Source organism: Coregonus clupeaformis, chromosome 13, assembly GCF_020615455.1.
Source record: "Coregonus clupeaformis isolate EN_2021a chromosome 13, ASM2061545v1, whole genome shotgun sequence".
In the NCBI taxonomy this organism is placed as follows: Eukaryota; Metazoa; Chordata; class Actinopteri; order Salmoniformes; family Salmonidae; genus Coregonus; species Coregonus clupeaformis.
Window position 1 is genome coordinate 44,253,753 of NC_059204.1, and position 19,078 is coordinate 44,272,830.

At 42.1% G+C, this 19,078-nt stretch overlaps 2 protein-coding genes across 3 annotated transcripts; one reads left to right on the forward strand and one right to left on the reverse strand.

Moving 5' to 3' along the window:
- Positions 1 to 172: 172 nt before the first annotated feature.
- LOC121579553 (lipase member H) lies at positions 173 to 12,955 on the forward strand. The gene is made up of 11 exons (XM_041894250.1): positions 173 to 273; positions 7,391 to 7,454; positions 7,772 to 8,142; positions 8,246 to 8,354; positions 8,485 to 8,586; positions 8,702 to 8,791; positions 8,971 to 9,138; positions 9,370 to 9,459; positions 9,647 to 9,755; positions 9,863 to 10,036; positions 12,415 to 12,955. Exons 2-11 carry the CDS (start codon positions 7,400 to 7,402, stop codon positions 12,497 to 12,499), a joined length of 1,353 nt encoding a protein of 450 aa, XP_041750184.1. The 5' UTR covers positions 173 to 273; positions 7,391 to 7,399; the 3' UTR covers positions 12,500 to 12,955.
- si:dkey-71d15.2 (SH3 domain-containing kinase-binding protein 1) lies at positions 12,679 to 16,194 on the reverse strand. Of its 2 annotated transcripts, none has more exons than XM_041894252.2 (7): positions 15,641 to 16,194; positions 15,143 to 15,256; positions 14,842 to 14,942; positions 14,302 to 14,451; positions 13,912 to 14,180; positions 13,750 to 13,813; positions 12,679 to 13,227 (listed from the first exon to the last, which is right to left on the reverse strand). In XM_041894252.2, the coding sequence occupies exons 2-7, from the start codon at positions 15,171 to 15,173 to the stop codon at positions 13,189 to 13,191; spliced, it is 654 nt and encodes a 217-aa protein (XP_041750186.2). In that variant the 5' UTR covers positions 15,174 to 15,256; positions 15,641 to 16,194; the 3' UTR covers positions 12,679 to 13,188. The 2 variants fall into 2 exon arrangements, with proteins under 2 accessions (XP_041750186.2, XP_041750185.2); XM_041894251.2 differs by having other exon boundaries at positions 15,143 to 15,159; positions 15,641 to 16,193.
- Between the last annotated feature and the right edge of the window lie 2,884 nt (positions 16,195 to 19,078).

A 19,078-nucleotide genomic window follows, 5' to 3' on the forward strand; every position in this document is an offset into this window, starting at 1 on the left:
AGAAATGTCAATAACACTTCTGATTGTTGTACTACCTGCTTGGAGAGTTTATACCTGGCTATTAGCCCAGCCAGAGTAGTAATTTCTTGGGGGCAGGGGGGTGTGGTCAGGCCTGTGAGAGTAGAGAGAGGCAGGGAACAGTGGGAGTTTGCTCTGCTGTCTTACCCTTTCCACTTCCTGGAATGAACACAGGCACACAGCTATGCAACCAAAAAGAGTTTGGACCTCGACACACTGAGTCCAGGGAACTAGTACTCTCAAGGTAACAACAAGGTAAGACTTTCAAAATGTCTGTTCCTCTCTGCTTATCTCTCACCCACTCTCTACATTTCTCCCTGAATAAGGCTTTATAGCTTCTTCTGAAGTATTCTTGTGTAATAGAGAAGATTGTTGGCAGGCTGTACATTTACATTTAAGTCATTTAGCAGACGCTCTCATCCAGAGCGACTTACACAGTATGGACAATGGCATTTTCTCAGTGTTTGTATTACTGTGTAAACACTTGCAGTCTAATAATATAAATATGTGTCTGTGAGCAACATGTGACAGGGATTCGTCTTCTGATTGTGTGAATTATTACTTTTTTGTTTGATGATAATATAGCACAGTGCCAGTGGAGGCTGCTGATGGGAGGATGGCTCATAATAATGGCTGAAATGGAGTCAATGGAGTGGTATCAAACGTGGTTTCCATGTGGTTGATACCATTCCATTGACTCCATTCCAGCCATTACTATAAGCCGTCCTCCCCTCAGCAGCCTCCAGTGCTCAGTACCATGCGCATTTCCAGAGTTTTGAACACACCCAAAAGGATTCACACTGATAGCCAAGCAGTGTCATTGTCACAGGGTCAACGGTGTCTTTACTGTAGTAGGTAATTGTCTGAAACCTGTTTTTCCTCTCTCTCTCTCGCTCTCTCTCTCTATCTCACACACAAAAACAAAAATTGGATGACGTTCTCATGCACACAGAAAGTGAAACTGTATAGGGAGGGTGAGTCAACTTGGAAGAAACTGAGTTCCAAATCAATCAATCAATCAATTTTATTTTATATAGCCCTTCTTACATCAGCTAATATCTCGAAGTGCTTTACAGAAACCCAGCCTAAAACCCCAAACAGCTAGTAATGCAGGTGTAGAAGCACGGTGGCTAGGAAAAACTCCCTAGAAAGGCCAAAACCTAGGAAGAAACCTAGAGAGGAACCAGGCTATGAGGGGTGGCCAGTCCTCTTCTGGCTGTGCCGGGTGGAGATTATAACAGAACCATGCCAAGATGTTCAAAAATGTTCATAAGTGACAAGCATGGTCAAATAATAATCAGGAATAAATCTCAGTTGGCTTTTCATAGCCGATCATTAAGAGTTGAAAACAGCAGGTCTGGGACAGGTAGGGGTTCCATAACCGCAGGCAGAACAGTTGAAACTGGAATAGCAGCAAGGCCAGGCGGACTGGGGACAGCAAGGAGTCACCACGGCCGGTAGTCCCGACGTATGGTCCTAGGGCTCAGGTCTTTCAGTTGGCTTTTCATAGCCGATCATTAAGAGTTGAAAACAGCAGGTCTGGGACAGGTAGGGGTTTCGTAACCGCAGGCAGAACAGTTGAAACTGGAATAGCAAACAATGCAATGATAATGTGCATGCATCCATGCTGCTAATTGGGAAGGTGTCTGTACTGATGTGTATGCTAATTAGTGGTGGGCACCAATATCAATAATTGGATATAATATCGATATCGTTTGAGCATGGCATATATTGATATTGGTTTATCCTTGCTGTGCAAGACTGCCTCTCTCAAGCTGTTCTCACTCTAGATGTGACGTCACTTCATGCACAGCACACACGCAAGCACCTTCCGACATCCATAGTTATAGATCAGTGGTACAATTTGTAGCCTTCCTAGCGATCAAGCCATATCCCTGTACATACTGTGCCTTTATCAGTGGGGCAGCTTAGCAAATCAATCATGCACTTTGTGATAAAAGCACCAAATTTGGCACAGATGTAGATTTATATACCCTGAAAAGATTTAGATATGGAGCCACCCCAGATTTGGGCCCTGGGGGATGTGGCATCCATTTTACCATCTGCAGTACCATTATTTTACAATTCAGAAGGACTGTTTTGAGATGAAGGCACCAAATTTGGAACAGAGGTAGATTTATGGAAACTTAGAAGATGTAGATTTCGAGCAACCCCGGATTTGGCCCCTGGGGGCCAGTGATGGCAATTTAAAAAAAATGGCTGCTGATGGTAACACTATTTTGCAGTTCAGAAGGACTATTTTGAGATAAACAAACCTAAGTTGCCACAGAGGTAGATGTATGTAGCCTGAAAATATTTAGATATGGCGCTACCCCAGATTTGCCTCCTGGGGGCCATAGCAGCCATCTTACAAAATTACTACTGTCAGTAATGCAATTAAAAATTTCTTAAGGCTTTTATTTTAGATAAACACAGCAAATTGTGCACAGTGGTAGATTTAGGTAACCTCAAAAGAGTTAGATATGGAGCCACCACAGATTTGGCCCCTGGGGCCGTGGCAGCCATCTTACTAAATGGCTGCAGGCTGTACCAGTATTTACAAACCTTTAATCTACAGAAAGTCATGGCCTACTGTACTTTTAAAAGTCATGTACTATACTTCTTGCCCTGAATCTCCTGAAAACCAAATGTTTACCAGTAACACACAGTATAATACAATGAGTACAGAGAGAAACACAGCAGTCATGTAGGCCAAAAAAGTGAACATTTCTGGGACTGAGTGTAGCAGAGGTGAGTTAGAACACTCCAGTGATGAGGTAGCCCTGCCTGAGACTTAAAACTATCTTCGGCGCAAGATAGAAGATTGTTTTGGCCAAATGGATAAGACGATCGGTTCCCGAGTGGGAGACCGGGATTCACATCGTACCAGATACCTGAGCATGTTAACAAATGGCTACTAAAGCTACTTTGCAATGCCCATATCAGGAGCAAATTCAGACTAACTACAGCTGTACCTGGGAATATATCATAGCCATTGAATAGTTCACAATTGCTGTGGGACAATACTCTCAAGCTGTGCTTCTGTCAGATAAGAGCTGTGCCTGGGGCCTCCCGAGTGGTGTAGCGGTCTAAGGCACTGTCTCCCGAGCCGGTTGGGGAGTTGCAGCGATGAGACAAGATTGAAAAAAGGGGGTAAACTACAAAAAAATTTGAAAAAAAGAACTGTCCCTGGCACAAGGAATATTTTACTTTCAACCCGTTTCATAAATAAAAGTAGGGTGACACACTAGCTTTTCTATTTCCAGCTGAATATAATGTTCTGCAATTGGAACAAATTAAAGGCACAGTTTAGTATGTCATGGACTTTTGGTGGTGACTGTTGATCTGAGGCAGCATCAGGTAAAGGTGTACATCCTGCACCCTATGGGACCTCCGAAAAACATCATTCTAAATACAGCAACAAACAGAATATACACCCTTTCAAAAGAGATGAGTACAGCATCAAAAGCCCTGGAACTAACCAGCTAATTTACTAGTGGCTACTAAGCAAAGGTAACTCATGGCCTTGGACCGGATCTGACATCCTGTATTCAAGTGTATGCTCTACATCAACCAATGCTGTACATCAACCAATGGCAGTCATGTTATAAAAACATTAGGAGATGTACACAAGGGTCTCTAAACTATAATATACATTATAACATCTAGCCTAATTGGGGTCAAAGGCATTTTGTAAGAAGGCTGCCATGGCCCCCAGGGGCCAAAGCTGTGGTGGCACCATTTCTAAAAAATGTCAGGGTACATGCATACACTTAGTGTAAAAAACATTAAGGACACCTGCTCTGCTCTTTCCATGACATAGAATGACCAGGTGAATCCAGGTGTAAGCTATGATCCCTTATTGATGTCACTTGTTAAATCCACTTCAATCAGTGTAGATGAAAGGGAGGAAACAGGTTAAAGAAGGATTTTTATGCCTTGAGACAACTGAGATTGTGTATGTGTGCCATAACAGAGGGTGAATGGGTAAGACAAAATATTTAATTGCCTTTGATTGGGGTATGGTAGGAGGTGCCAGGCACACCGGTTTGTGTCAAGAACTGCAACATTGCTGGGTTTTTCACTCTCAACAGTTTCCCATGTGTATCAAGAATGGTCCACCACCCAAAGGACATCCAGCCAACTTGACACAACTGTGGGAAGCATTGGAGTCAACATCGGCCAGCATCCCTGTGGAATGCTTTCGATACCTTGTGGAGTCCATGCCCCAACGAATTGAGGTTGTTCTGAGGGCAAAAGGGGGAGTGCAACTCAATATTAGGAAGGTGTTCTTAGTGTTTTGTACACTCAGTGTATAGTTCTGTGCAAAATTTGGTTTGTTTATCTGAAAATAAGCCTTCTGAACTGTAAAATGTTCATACCCTCAATGGCCATTTTGTAAGATGGCTGCCACGGCCCCCTGGGCCAAATCTGTGGTTGGTCTATATCTACATTTTTTCACGGTACATTAATCTACCTCTGTGCCACATTAGGTGTGTTTATCTCAAACAAGGCCTTCAGAACTGTAACATTGTATTACCAACAGTGGCCATTGTGTAAGTTGCCACAGCCCCTAGGGGCCAAATCTGTAGTGGAGCCAAATTCCGAGCCTTTGTCTTAAAATAATCCTTCTGAATTATAAAATAATGGTACTGCTGGCAGCCATTTTCATAGATAGCTGCCAGGGCCCCCTGGGGCCATATCTGTGGTAGCTCCATATCTAAATATTTTCAGGGTACATACATCTACCTCTGTGCAAAATTAAGTGCTCTACGGGAATTAAGAGAGATCTAACTCTGATTTGGTACCTTCTTCTCAAAACAGTACTTCTGAACTGTAAAATAATGTTATTGCCTGCGGCCATTTTGAAAAATGGCTGCCACGCCCCCAGGGGCCAAATCTTGGGTGGCTCCATATCTAAATCTTTTCAGGGTGCATACATCTACCTCTGTGCCAAATGTGGTGCTTTTATCACAACATGCACAACTGTTTAAGATTTTTCAGCTTAGCCCCCCACCCCCATGATAGGCTACTGTTATCCTTCAAGTAAACTACAAATCAACCGTTCACCGTGTCTTGCCATCATTGCGTTCTGACCAACTCCGGAGGCAAACACACCCAAACCACACCCACATAGAAGTTGGTTGACACTCAAAGCTGTCAATCAAGCCATTAACCCTGAAGTGCCTACTAGCCCCATGTTACATCCTACACTATCCTGTGCTGTGCTGTGCCCTATGCTGTGCTATGCTGTGCTATGCTGTGCTGTGCTATTCTGTGATGTGCTGTGCCCTATGCTGTGCTATGCTATGCTATGCTGTGCTGTGCTGTGCCCTATGCTGTGCTATGCTGTGCTATGCTATGCTGTACCCTATGCTGTGCTATGCTGTGCTATGCTGTGCTATGCTGTGCTGTGCTGTGCCCTATGCTGTGCTATGCTATGCTATGCTGTGCTATGCTATGCTGTGCTGTGCTATGCTATGCTGTACCCTATGCTGTGCTATGCTGTGTGTGTGCTGTGCTGTGCTGTGCTGTGTGTGTGCTATGCTATGCTATGCTGTGTTGTGTGTGTGTGTGTGTGTGTGTGCTATGCTGTGCTATGCTATGCTATGCTGTGTGAATCCTCGTCTTAATTAAACCCAACTCAACTGTAATCCACCTGTCTGTCATATGTGCCCTGATCAGCACCTGGGAGCGAACACATTAAGCAATACCAAACCTATGAATATACAGTCCACCAAGTCATTTTACATTTACATTTCAGTCATTTAGCAGAAACTCTTATCCAGAGCAACTTACAGTTGGTGCATTAATCTTAAGATAGCTAGGTCATAACAACCACATATCTCAGTCATAGTAAGTACATTTTTCAGTCCTCTATTACAGTTAACCTACACTTTTATGTAAAAGACAATACATGACTGTTCCTGCAGGCACAAATCCTTTCATAGGCTCTCTCATTTAGTATACTTAGCTTCAAATTGTATTCAAACTGATTAGGAAGGTTAGGCCTCCAGAATATTTGACATCTGGCCCAATGGGCAATTAGAAAAGCAGTTGTCTGAATTTCACAAGCCGTGGAAGTCCATACAGTTGCAATGTTATTCATTCAAACCAATATGATTCAAAAATTCAACTGATATATAGATTTTCCATATCATTGCCCATCACTAATGCCTATCACTATTTATAAAAAGGGTTAAATGCAGGATGAGTCTGAAAGAATGCCTTCCTTCTCTTCAGTAATTGTATTGTAACAACGAGGAAAGCCACACACTGATGGAGGATCACACACTACAGAAGACTACCTAGTAAATGACCTAGTGCTAATCTGTAGTCAATTTACATGCTAATATCCATGAGCTGTTCTGATGACAGGGTGACTGTCCAGTGACAACTAGAGGATACTTCCAATGAAAAACAGCTCACTTGCTTTAGAGAACTACCCCATCTCGAAATCTGACCTCCTTTGCATACACTCTTAGAAAAAAAAGTGCTATCTAGAACCTAAACAGGTTATTCAGCTTTCCCCACAGGAGAACCCTTTGAATAACCCTTTTTGGTTCAGGTAGAACCCTTTTGGGTTCCATGTAGGCCCCTTTCCACAGAGGGTTCTACGTGGAACCAAAAAGGGTTCTCCTATGGGGACAGCTATTTTCTAAGAGTGTACTCTACGAGTTCAGACATGCCCTTATGCACCTAGTACTGAGCTGTTCTGATGACAAGGTGACATTCCAGTGACAACTAGAGCATACTTCCAATGAAAAACAGCTCACTTGCTTTAGAGTACTTCCCCATCTCGAAATCTGACCTCCATTATATACACTCTTAGAAAACAGTGCTATCTAGAACCAAAAAGGGTTCTCCCTGGAACCAAAAGGGATTCTCCTATGGGGACAGCTATTTTCTAAGAGTGTACTCTACGAGTTCAGACCTTCCCTTGTGCACCTAGTACTGCATTGATGCAGTGAAAGAAATGCACCATATGGTGTCCAGTAGTACACAAACACACCATAGTCACCCAATGGGGACAGAGAGAGGGACAGAGATATTCAGCTCAGTCAACTGGTCTCAGAGCATAACCCTCATCAGTTTACAGTTTAGTTATTTAGCAGATGCTCTTATCCAGAGCGACTTACAGTAGTGAGTGCATACATTTTCATATTTGTTCGTACTGGTCCCCCGTGGGAATCGAACCCACAACCCTGGCGTTGCAAGTGCCATGCTCTACCAATTGAGCCACACGGGACTGTCACTGTACAATCAAATAGTGTTGCTTTAAAATAGTTGGAGAAAGAGATTTACCCTGTTTATGTAACATTTTGTAACCACTAACCATTGTAACAATAGTCTTATAACTGGCTCGTTGCAGGTCTGAAGGATGTCCTTTTGGTGGTTCCTGGCACTGCTGCTGGGATCTGTTGCGATATACAGGGGTATGGTGACCTTACACACGTGCACGCACACACGCACGCGCTCACACACAAACATACACACACACTTTAACTGCGTCAAACATAGGGTGGGGACATCAAATAATACTCCCCCAGCTATTGGCAGATCCTTCGGAAACTTTAAGACATCACAAAAATAGGTTGTTTAGCCAGAGTGGTTTATGTGGTGGTCAGACACATAGTATAAGCAGTCACTGACAGGAAAGACTGCTTCTGGAACTTTCCACTCAACAATGACAGTGATTTTTCCTTTGACTATTTTTCTTTCTTTCTTTCCCTTTGACTTACTCCGTCTCCAGCCCATGAATGTGATGTGTTCACTGATCTGGACCTCCATCACGCTATCATCGGTACCAGCCTGTATGTGAAGCTGTTGCTGTACACCAGAGCTAATCTGATCTGTGGTCAGGAGCTGTCCCACCACAACCTGTCAGCCCAGCCCCTGTTCAACGTCACCAAACCCACCACCTTTGTCATTCATGGCTACCGTCCTTCGGGCTCTCCGCCCAACTGGCTCCATGACATCACACAGAAGCTGCTGGCCCGCGGAGACATGAACGTCCTGTTGGTGGACTGGAACCGTGGAGCTGCCAATGTCAACTACCTGAAAGTTGTGGCCTACACACGCGATACAGCAGACAACCTCACTGCCTTCATCACAAATATGCAGGTAAGAGTGGGTGCTTAGTCTGAATACTGTATCTCACATACTTATTTAGGGCCAAATGTATAAATATGTAATAACAGTGTAATATTTCTTTTGCCTATTTTAGGAGAATGGTGCCTTTCTTAGTTCCATCCATATGATTGGAATCAGTCTTGGAGCTCACATCTCAGGCTTTGTTGGAGCCAAATTCAAAGGCAAAATTGGGAGGATCACAGGTTAGAATCAATGGAATAGATTTTCTGTTTGTTCTTCCCCGCTTTTATTTTAGATACTGCAAGCTAACACATTTATCCTACAAAACACATTTATCCTACAAATGTACTGATCTGATGTTGACCTGATCAGCTCTAGATCCAGCGGGGCCTCTGTTCACTGGGAAACCCCCAGAGGACCGTCTGGACCCCACAGATGCACAGTTTGTGGACGTTGTGCACACAGACATGGACGGTATGTATGCATCCCTGCTTGCATGTTTGGCTTTCACTGAATACCAAGGGAATCATGTATTATTGTGTTTCCTGTTGTGTATGTGTATCTTAATGTGTTCATTTTGTATTACCAGCATTGGGGTTCAGGAAGCCATTGGGCCACATTGATTTCTATCCTAATGGTGGAGCCGACCAGCCTGGCTGTCCAAAGACCATCTTCTCAGGTAAGTCTCTTGATAAGACAGACATAACAATCAAACTGGTTAGCCAGAGAGATCATTCAACAATTCCATTTGCACAAGATGCCGTCCTTCAAATGAGACATAGGACATGTGTATCACATAGTTCATTCCTGTGATGGTAAACATATTAATTATGTCCTCTCCCCTTCCTACTCTACCAGGGTCCGGCTATTTTAAGTGTGACCACCAGAGATCAGTGTTCCTCTATCTGGGCTCCATCACCCAGACCTGTAACATCAGTGCCTTCCCATGCTCTTCCTACACCGAATTCCTGGATGGACACTGCATGGACTGTGATCAATTCAAACCTGCCGGATGCCCAGTCTTTGGTTGGTACTCTCTAACTCCCATTAGATTAGTGAGTTCTCCATTAGATTCAAGCTTTTTTAATCACATATGTAATCACAAAAAGTTTCCAGACTCGCTAAAATCAGTGCCTTGATTAAGCTAATGTACATTCATGAATCACACATAGTTCTTTCACGTGATGGCCAATCCTTCTTTGGAAGGCAGTGTCCCTTTACACAGACATAACATGGCTGTTTTATCTGTTGTTCCAGGATATGATAGCATTGAGTGGAAGGACACTCTGGTGCCTTTGAAGCAAACCAAGGCTTTCTTCACCACCAATAAACAGACTCCATTCTGCAGTAAGTGGATAATCATCGGCTTACATACACATTTGACTTCTATAAAGAGACTTTCTGGGAATACTGCTTTGCCCAGTCTGCTTTCTTCTTCTAACCACTTATTTTCGATGATCAGGCAAAATGTACAGGACTAACTAGAAATCACATTTTTCTCTCTCTCTCTCTCTCTCTCTTTTCTCTCTCTAAGGGACAAACTATAGGGTGGACATTGTAACATGGAACCATGATACTCGCTGGGGCTACATCTCCATCAAACTACACAATGGTAGTGAGGTGGCAGAGGCAACAATAAACCAGTAAGTTACTATTTTCTCACCGTATCATTCTCAAAACGACACATACTTGTGAATGTTTACACACTCTGGGGGAAGTAATTAACATCTCATTCTCTCTCCTTCTTCAGTAAAGCATCCAAGTTTGAGAAGTACTCAGAGACCAGATTATTGGCCCAGTTTGATAAAGACATACAGAAAGTCCACAAGATCTCAATAAAATTCTCTACAGGGAATGCATTACAATTTAAGCACAAACTACGAGTGCTCCGCATCCGTCTCATACACCTGGAGCGTAAAGACAGGTCAGTGTTCATTTGCACCCTCTTATCTAGGGCTTCTCTCACGTGTCACCCATTTACTGTAAGTACTATGCCTTCAGAAAGTATTTATACCCCTTGACTTATTCCACATTTTGTTGTGTTACAGCCTGAATTCAAAATGAATGAAATTGTTTTTTTTTCTCTCAGTGAAAACATGTTTTTAGAAATGTTTGCAAATTTATTGAAAATGAAGTAATCTCATTTATGTACATATAGTACATTTGATCCCCTCTCAATCAGAAAGATTTCTGGCTCCCAGGAGTCTTTTATACAGGTAACGAGCTGAGATTAGGAGCACACTCTTAAAGGGAGTGCTCCTAATCTGTTTGTTACCTGTATAAAAGACACCTGTCCACAGAAGCAATCAATCAATCAGATTCCAAACTCTCCACCATGGCCAAGACCAAAGAGCTCTCCAAGGATGTCAGGGACAAGATTATAGACCTACACAAGGCTGGAATGGGCTACAAGACCATCGCCAAGCAGCTTGGTGAGAAGGCGACAACAGTTGGTGCGATTATTCGCAAATGGAAGAAACACAAAAGACCTCACCTCGTGGAGTTGCAATGATCATGAGAATGGTGAGGAATCAGCCCAGAACTACACGGGAGGATCTTGTCAATGATCTCAAGGCAGCTGGGACCATAGTCACCAAGAAAACAATTGGTAACACACTACGCCGTGAAGGACTGAAATCCTGCAGCGCCCGCAATGTCCCCCTGCTCAAGAAAGCACATATACAGGCCCTTCTGAAGGTTGCCAATGAACATCTGAATGATTCAGAGGAGAACTGGGTGTTGTGGTCAGATGAGACCAAAATCGAGCTCTTTGGCATCAACTCAACTCGCTGTGTTTGGAGGAGGAGGAATGCTGCCTATGACCCCAAGAACACCATCCCCACCGTCAAACATGGAGGTGGAAACATTATGCTTTGGGGGTGTTTTTCTACTAAGGGGACAGGACAACTTCACAGCATCAAAGGGACGATGGACAGGACCTTGTACCATCAAATCTTGGGTGAGAACCTCCTTCCCTCAGCCAGGGCATTGAAAATTGGTCGTGGATGGGTATTCCAGCATGACAATGACCCAAAACACACAGCCAAGGCAACAAAGGAGTGTCTCAAGAAGAGGCACATTAAGGTCCTGGAGTGGGCTAGCCAGTCTCCAGACCTTAACCCCATAGAAAATCTGTGGAGGGAGCTGAAGTTTCGAGTTGCCAAACGTCAGCCTTGAAACCTTAATGACTTGGAGAAGATCTGCAAAGAGGAGTGGGACAAAATCCCTCCTGAGATGTGTGCAAACCTGGTGGCCAACTACAAGAAATGTCTGACCTCTGTGATTGCCAACAAGGGTTTTGCCACCAAGTACTAAGTCATGTTTTGCAGAGGGGTCAAATACTTATTTCCCTCATTTAAAATGCAAATCAATTTATAACATTTTTGACATGCGTTTTTCTGGATTTTTGTTGTTGTTATTCTGTCTCTGTGTTCAAATAAACCTACCATTAAAATTATAGACTGATCATGTCTTTGTCAGTGGGCAAACGTACAAAATCAGCAGGGGATCAAATACTTTTTTCCCTCACTGTAACTATTAACACCTCTGAGTCAATACTTTGTAGAAGCATCCATTCCCTGAGCGGTTTCTTTCCTCTCCGGCAACTGAGTTAGGAAGGATACCTGTATCTTTTTAGTGACTGGGTTTATTGATACACCATCCAAAATGTAATTAATAACTTCACCATGCTCAAAGGGATATTCAATATCTGCATTTGTATTTAATTTTTACCCATCTACCAATAGGTTCCCATACTTTGCGAGGCATTGGAAAACCTCCCTAGTGTTTGTGGTTGAATCTGTTTTGAAATTCACTGCTCGACTGAGGGACCTTACAGATGTGTGGTGTATAGAGATGAGTTAGCTGTTCAAAAATCATGTTAAACACTTATTGCACACGTAGTGAGTCCAAACTATTATTCCTAAACTTATTTAGGCTTGCCATAACAAAGGGGTTGAATACTTATTGGCTCAAGACATTTCAGCGTTTAATTTTTTATTAATTTGTAAAATGTTCGAAAAACATAATTCCGCTTTGACATTATGGGGTATTGTGTGTAGGCTAGTTACAAAAAACCTCAATGTAATCTATTTAATTCAGTTTGTAACACAACAAAATGTAGAAAAAGTCAAGGGGTACATACTTTCTGAAGGCATCTTTACTCGTACTTTGCCCTTTCATGTGACTTTTAGTGTGTCAAGTCACTGTTTCCTTGTGTAATTTTGCATGAAAGTTTCACCTCTTATCAAACATCTCTTACCCTTTTACTAAATTATCAATGTCACCCTCTAACACACACAGGCCTCTCTGCCGCTATGATGTCATCCTGGAGGAGAACAGAGAGGTGACCTTCAGACCCATCCCCTGTGAGGAGTCCAACTTCTGAGACAATAGCAGATCTAAGATGTACAGAATCAGCAGCGGCCATATGATGGCTCTCTGGGTAAATAGTGTGAGGTGGTTGACCCAGGTAGCCTACATACAGCTAGCTACTCACTGTCAACTCCTTGTATTCAGTGGCTTAAGTCTAGTAAGAGTCCAGAGCATTGTAAATAAGTGCAATGATTTTAAAGTAAAATATATTGTATTTATTACGAGAATCTAGAAAAATACTATGATTGTGTCTATGTCACTGTCACTGATTTGTGTGGTATGATATCTGTAGAGGAACCATACCACAAACGCAATATTTTAGGAATGTCAATAATAAAATCAAAAAATTGGGAATGAGAGCCACGTAAATACAAATGAAAATGTACTGTAAACCACTGTTGACGTAAAGAACATGATTGTTTTTTTATTTATTTTTATTTAAAAAAGTAAAATAAACTAATATAAAATGTCTCTGTACAAGATGCTCATGAGTTAAACTTTTCTCAACTAAACAACTAAGATTGTTCATTATTATTCATATTTTAAAAACATTCACTATAGTTTTTCTGTTGAGTTTCATAAATGAGTGATACTACACAGCAAACGCCTCAGTCTTTGATACTTCATTTTGAAGATTCTATGAGACGGATGACCGTTTTTTCTGGTTTTGTTGGGGATGTCATGCTGTTTGAGTCTGACCGCTCATTTAGACTTGTGCTTCTTCATCTGTGCCACCTCCATCTGAGACACAAGACAACACACAGACATGAGACCCAGAGGTAACATCAAGTGGACACAACAGTAAGCAAGCACTGCACCATGATAAGAAATCATTACAACCATTTACATCAATCTGGACTGTAATAAACAGAGCCTGTCTTAAGTCAGGAAAAGTTCCTGTCATAAAATTGATCTCTAATACGATGCCTACACATTGTATTAGGTGCTATCTAGAACCTAAAATGGTTATTTGGCTGTCCCCATAGGAGAACCCTTTGAAAAACTATTTTTGGGTCCAGGTAGAACCCTTTAAATTCTAGGTAGAAGCCTTTTGGGTTCCATGTAAAACTCTTTCCAGAGGTTTCTACATGGAACCCAAAAGAGTTCTACCTGGAACCAAAAATAATTTTATGGGCACAGCCGAAGAACCCTTTTTTTCTAAGAGTGTAGGTAAACATCTAATCTCTGTTAGGTATATCGCCGATAGAGTGATGTATTCAGTACTTGGATCATGTGCAGTGTCTACTGACAGACGCACAGTACCTGTACTGACAAACGGATCCTTTTCTCCTCATCCAGCTCATTCATCAGCAGTTGAATCTCTTTGCTAACACATAGAGAAGAGAAATCCTAAATCAGAGGCACACTTGGAAAACACAATACAAGACATACTGTAGTTACACGCAAAGATAAACAAAGACTTACTTGTGCTGGCTCTTCATCATTTCTACCTCGTTCCTCAGGTCCCGGAGCTCTGTCCGCAGCTGTTCTAGGGTCAGTGGGCCCTGGGCACTTGGCTCCCTCCTGGGATTGGGGTTAGAGGTGAGGTGAGGGGGCAGGGTCACACGCAGGATAGCAGAGAGAGACCCAGGGAGGAGGGTGGAGAAGGGGTGGGAAACACTGGCACCAGTGGATGATGAAGAGGAGGAGAGCTTTGTGGGCCTTGGAGGGCGGTGAGGCTTCTTTTCAACCACCTGTCCACCAACAAATCACAACAGCACAAACTGGTCAAACAATTGATAGTCTTTAAACCAACACAACATGAATAAGCAATGACATTGGGCAGCAAGCATTGTAAGGTGAAAATGGACTTACAGGTAAAACAGGGGTGTTTGTAGGTGCTGTCTGGGTGCTGATGAGTGATATGACAGAGGAAAGGTCCAGCTCCGTTTTCTCTTTCGTCTCACCCTCCTGTGTAGGGGCTACCTGTACATCTTCCTGTAAGTCAGGGCTAGACTGAGCAGCCTGAGAGGACAACAGCAAACAGAGAAATAAACATGAGTATTGAAAGGAGACAAGGATTTCACTATTTTAAAATGACAGATATCGTGTTATGTGTACAGGTGGTTATTGTAATTGTGTCCCTAAAGAATATGGAATACTTCAGTACCTTTATAAATACTTACTAACACATGTTAAATGTGCATGCTTGCTTGCTTGTGCATGTGTGTTTGGGTTGTTCGCCAGCTTGCCAGCTCAAATGTTAAATTTAACTCAAGGACAAATGGGACACAAACAGAGCTGTGAGTAGTTGACAAGCTCCTCACAGACTAAACAACCCTATCACATGCTGCACTACTCTACAATAACAAACAGATAACCATATCAGATATCGGTGTGTAGAAGTATACTTACCAATGAGAGAATCTGTGACTGAAATCTTTGGTCATCCACATGTGCTGCCAATTGGTTCAGAGTCTCTGTGACCGAAACGATAGCATCAAAATCATCAATGTCTTGGGGAAAAAATGAAAAACAAACCAACAGACTGCATTAGACACATTGTTTATTTGATTTGAAGTAAAATAACAGAGGGCATCATCAAAACACAGAGTGTCAGGCATTCTTCAATTGTTGAGCCATTGATAAATCTAAAGCATATTAAACGAGTTAAAAGGAACGTAAAATAGGATTTGAGAATGGTGGCATGGCTTACCCGCGGTGAGGGCAGAGCTATAGTTGCCCATGGTGACACAGAAGAACGCCAAGGTGATATGTTGAGTAACAAAATGAAAGAGAGAAAAGAGCTCCAGAAGCTAAGAATTTCTATCTAAAATGATGACAGAGTGCAGTGAGTTAAGTCTTTGGAATTTCTCCAAGCACATTAGTCAATCAGAACATATACCTGCACGTGTTCAAGCCTATTTTGGAAAGTATCACAGTCTTACACTTATCAGATAACAAGAGGATAAGTACATGGATTAATCATTTTTGCTCAAGAAAATAAACTGGGCTGCCAACAGTAAGGGACAACTGTTGTTACAAATATAACATCATTGTATACACTCTGTGCACACTGAAAAATCACAATGAAGAATCAATGAAAACATCAGCAGTTACCGTTTGTTACAGACATTAAAAGATACACCAATCCATTGACAAGATAGCTATCTTATTTGGTGTTCAAGTTAGGATTTCTATTGTACATGCTCACCTTGTTTGGCCAGTGTTCCTATCGCAATACAGCTCCATTGGTGGTAACTCTACACCATTCACCACTGGTTCCATTGTAACCCAAATACATGGAGTGTGTTAGTGTGATGAGAGTAGGTTTTGTCAGGGCTAAGTTTAGCACAGGATAGTGGAGCACTCAGACATGCTCACCACCAATATCATTGGGACTGTCCACAGGGGCCGTCCCTGAGGATGACACAACTAGATTGCAGGGCTAAAGATTTGGGAGCACTTAAAGGGACAGACTACAGTGCATTTTACACTCACTCAATTATCCACTATCTTCCGAGGGGAGAGCAAGGTGCAGAGGTCAATACAGGATTCCATTAAAACCCAAGTCAATTCCACAATTTGAGTTCGAATTTGAATGGAAAAAGTCAAGAGGAAGCTTGATTGGATTTTGAATGGGAATATGAAGCGCTACCAGTTTATCATTACATTCTTTTGAAATTATGTTATTCACCGAGATTATTAAAAGATATAAGTGGAATTTCTGTCTGCCAAAATGTGTGAAACATTGATTCAAATAATCAAAGCTTGATGATGAGTTGGTTATTTGAATCAGCTGTGTAATGCTAGGGAAACCCTCCCCCCCATTTAACCATTTCTTTGTGGATTTTGATTAGCCAAAAACCTGGTTGCCTCTGGCCGCAAGTGGATCTTCTAGCAAGACAATAACCACAAGCACTTATCAAAATCCACCAAGACATTTTTAATTGACCACAAAATCAACATTTTGCAATGGCCATTTCGTCTCCAGACTTGAACCCCATTGAAAACCTGTATTTTGAAATGAAGAGGGCAGTCCATAAGAGCACACAAAGGATATCAAGCTTCTGCAAAAATTCTGTATGGAGGAATGGTCTAAGATCCCTCCCAATCTCATAAAACATTTTAGAAAAAGGCTCAGTGCCATTATCTTCGCAGGGGAGGGTGATGAAGCAATGAAAACAGGGGTGGCAATAATTTTGACCCTTATCTTTAGATTATTTTGTATTACTTATTGAACAAAGTCTATTTCTCTGAGAAATTGTATTAGTATAAAATAAGTTCCCCATTTTTTTGGAGCATACAATATAGCTCTGTATTTGTATTATTTATTTTAGTCTTTTTTGCTCATCTTTATCAAGGGTGCCAATAATTATGGCCGGACTGTATAAGCTCAGTGTGTACTTTTGTCTCCTTTATTTATGGTTCTTTCTCACTATCTTATTCTGACTTTTCTATATTTCTACACCCCTGTTATTCCCCCGAGCTTCCTTCAGCTGTCAAACCTTTGTGACAGATCTGGAATGGAACCGGACCCCTGCAATCCCCTCCTTTTAAGGTGACAGCCTGTAACCAATCACAGGAAAGGACATGGCTAGCCTACACTAAAGTGGCAACAGCTGGTCTGACTGGTGATCTCCAAGGAATGCATTTCTGGCACACCCAACAGAACAGTTCTCTCCACCTCTCAAACTAGTGCGAACTTTCCTTCCGACTTTTTTTCCCCCTATGTGCATTTGTTGTTTTTCACATCTCTCAATGTTTTACATAGTTATTTTTTGCTTCAGACGGTTCCCCTATATATTTTCTATTCTACGGTGTTACAGGAGTAGGGGGGAGCTAATTTAGCAGAGATTAATAAGTGATCTACTCAGCCATAATACACAAGCCAAAGTATTATCTCATACAAATCTAATCATACAAGAACCTCCATATAATTAGATTAGATTTGTGTATCTAATCTCTTGCACATCTATCATTCCAGTGTTAATACTAATTGTAATTATTTTGCACTATAGCCTATTTATTGCCTTACCTCCATAACTTGCTACATTTGCACACACTGTATATATATTTTCGACTTTATGTTTTGTTTTACCCCATACAGTGAGGAGAAAAAGTATTTGATCCCCTGCTGATTTTGTACGTTTGCCCACTGACAAAGACATGATCAGTCTATAATTTTAATGGTAGGTTTATTTGAACAGTGATAGACAGAATAACAATAAAAAAATCCAGAAAAACGCATGTCAAAAATGTTATAAATTGATTTGTATTTTAATGAGGGAAATAAGTATTTGACCCCTCTGCAAAACATTACTTTGTACTTGGTGGCAAAACCCTTGTTGGCAATCACAGAGGTCAGATGTTTCTTGTAGTTGGCCACCAGGTTTGCACACATCTCAGGAGGGATTTTGTCCCACTCCTCTTTGCAGATCTTCTCCAAGTCATTAAGGTTTCGAGGCTGACGTTTGGTAACTCAAACCTTCAGCTCCCTCCACAGATGTTCTATGGGATTAAGGTCTGGAGACTGGCTAGGCCACTCCAGGACCTTAATGCGCTACTTCTTGAGCCACTCCTTTGTTGCCTTGGCCGTGTGTTTTGGGTCATTGTCATGCTGGAATACCCATCCACGACCCATTTTCAATGCCCTGGCTGAGGGAAGGGACCTTTTTTTCGTCCCTTTGATGCGGTGAAGTTGTCCTGTCCCCTTAGCAGAAAAACACCCCCAAAGCATAATGTTTCCACCTCCATGTTTGACGGTGGGGATGGTGTTCTTGGGTCATAAGCAGCATTCCTCCTCCTCCAAACACGGCGAGTTGAGTTGATGCCAAAGAGCTTGATTTTGGTCTCATCTGACCACAACTTTCACCCAGTTCTCCTCTGAATCATTCAGATGTTCATTGGCAAACTTCAGACAGGCATGTATATGTGCTTTCTTGAGCAGGGGGACATTGCGGGCACTGCAGGATTTCAGTCCTTCGCGGCGTAGTGTGTTACCAATTGTTTTCTTGGTGACTATGGTCCCAGCTGCCTTGAGATCATTGACAAGATCCTCCCGTGTAGTTCTGGGCTGATTCCTCACCGTTCTCATGATCATTGCAACTCCACGAGGTGAGATCTTGCATGGAGCCCCAGGCCGAGGGAGATTGACAGTTATTTTGTGTTTCTTTCATTTGCGAATAATCGCACCAACTGTTGTCACCTTCTCACCAAGCTGCTTGGCGATGGTCTTGTAACCCATTACAGCCTTGTGTAGGTCTACAATCTTGTCCCTGACATCCTTGGAGAGCTCTTTTGTCTGGTGGAGAGTTTGGAATCTGATTGATTGATTGCTTCTGTGGACAGGTGTCTTTTATACAGGTGACAAACTGAGATTAGGAGCACTCCCTTTAAGAGTGTGCTCCTAATCTCAGCTCGTTACCTGTATAAAAGACACCTAGGAGCCAGAAATCTTTCTGATTGAGAGGGGGTCAAATACTTATTTCCCTCATTAAAATGCAAATCAATTTATAAAAAAATTTACATGCGTTTTTCTGGATTTTTTTGTTGTTATTCTGTCTCTCACTGTTCAAATAAACCTACCATAAAAATTATAGACTGATCAGTTCTTTGTCAGTGGGCAACCGTACAAAATCAGCAGGGGATC

What these genes read in the sequence shown, in the direction of transcription:
- LOC121579553 (XM_041894250.1), top strand. Translation starts at nt 7,400, where the DNA reads ATGTCCTTTTGGTGGTTCCTGGCACTGCTGCTGGGATCTGTTGCGATA. An exon ending in ATCTGTTGCGATATACAGGG is followed by an intron (nt 7,455 to 7,771) that starts GTATGGTGACCT and finishes CTCCGTCTCCAG; the next exon opens with CCCATGAATGTGATGTGTTC. An exon ending in CAAAATTGGGAGGATCACAG is followed by an intron (nt 8,355 to 8,484) that starts GTTAGAATCAAT and finishes TGACCTGATCAG; the next exon opens with CTCTAGATCCAGCGGGGCCT.
- si:dkey-71d15.2 (XM_041894251.2), bottom strand. Translation starts at nt 15,714, where the DNA reads ATGGAACCAGTGGTGAATGGTGTAGAGTTACCACCAATGGAGCTGTAT. An exon ending in AGTCACAGATTCTCTCATTG is followed by an intron (nt 14,452 to 14,841) that starts GTAAGTATACTT and finishes TTGTCCTCTCAG; the next exon opens with GCTGCTCAGTCTAGCCCTGA. An exon ending in ATGATGAAGAGCCAGCACAA is followed by an intron (nt 13,814 to 13,911) that starts GTAAGTCTTTGT and finishes TCTATGTGTTAG; the next exon opens with CAAAGAGATTCAACTGCTGA.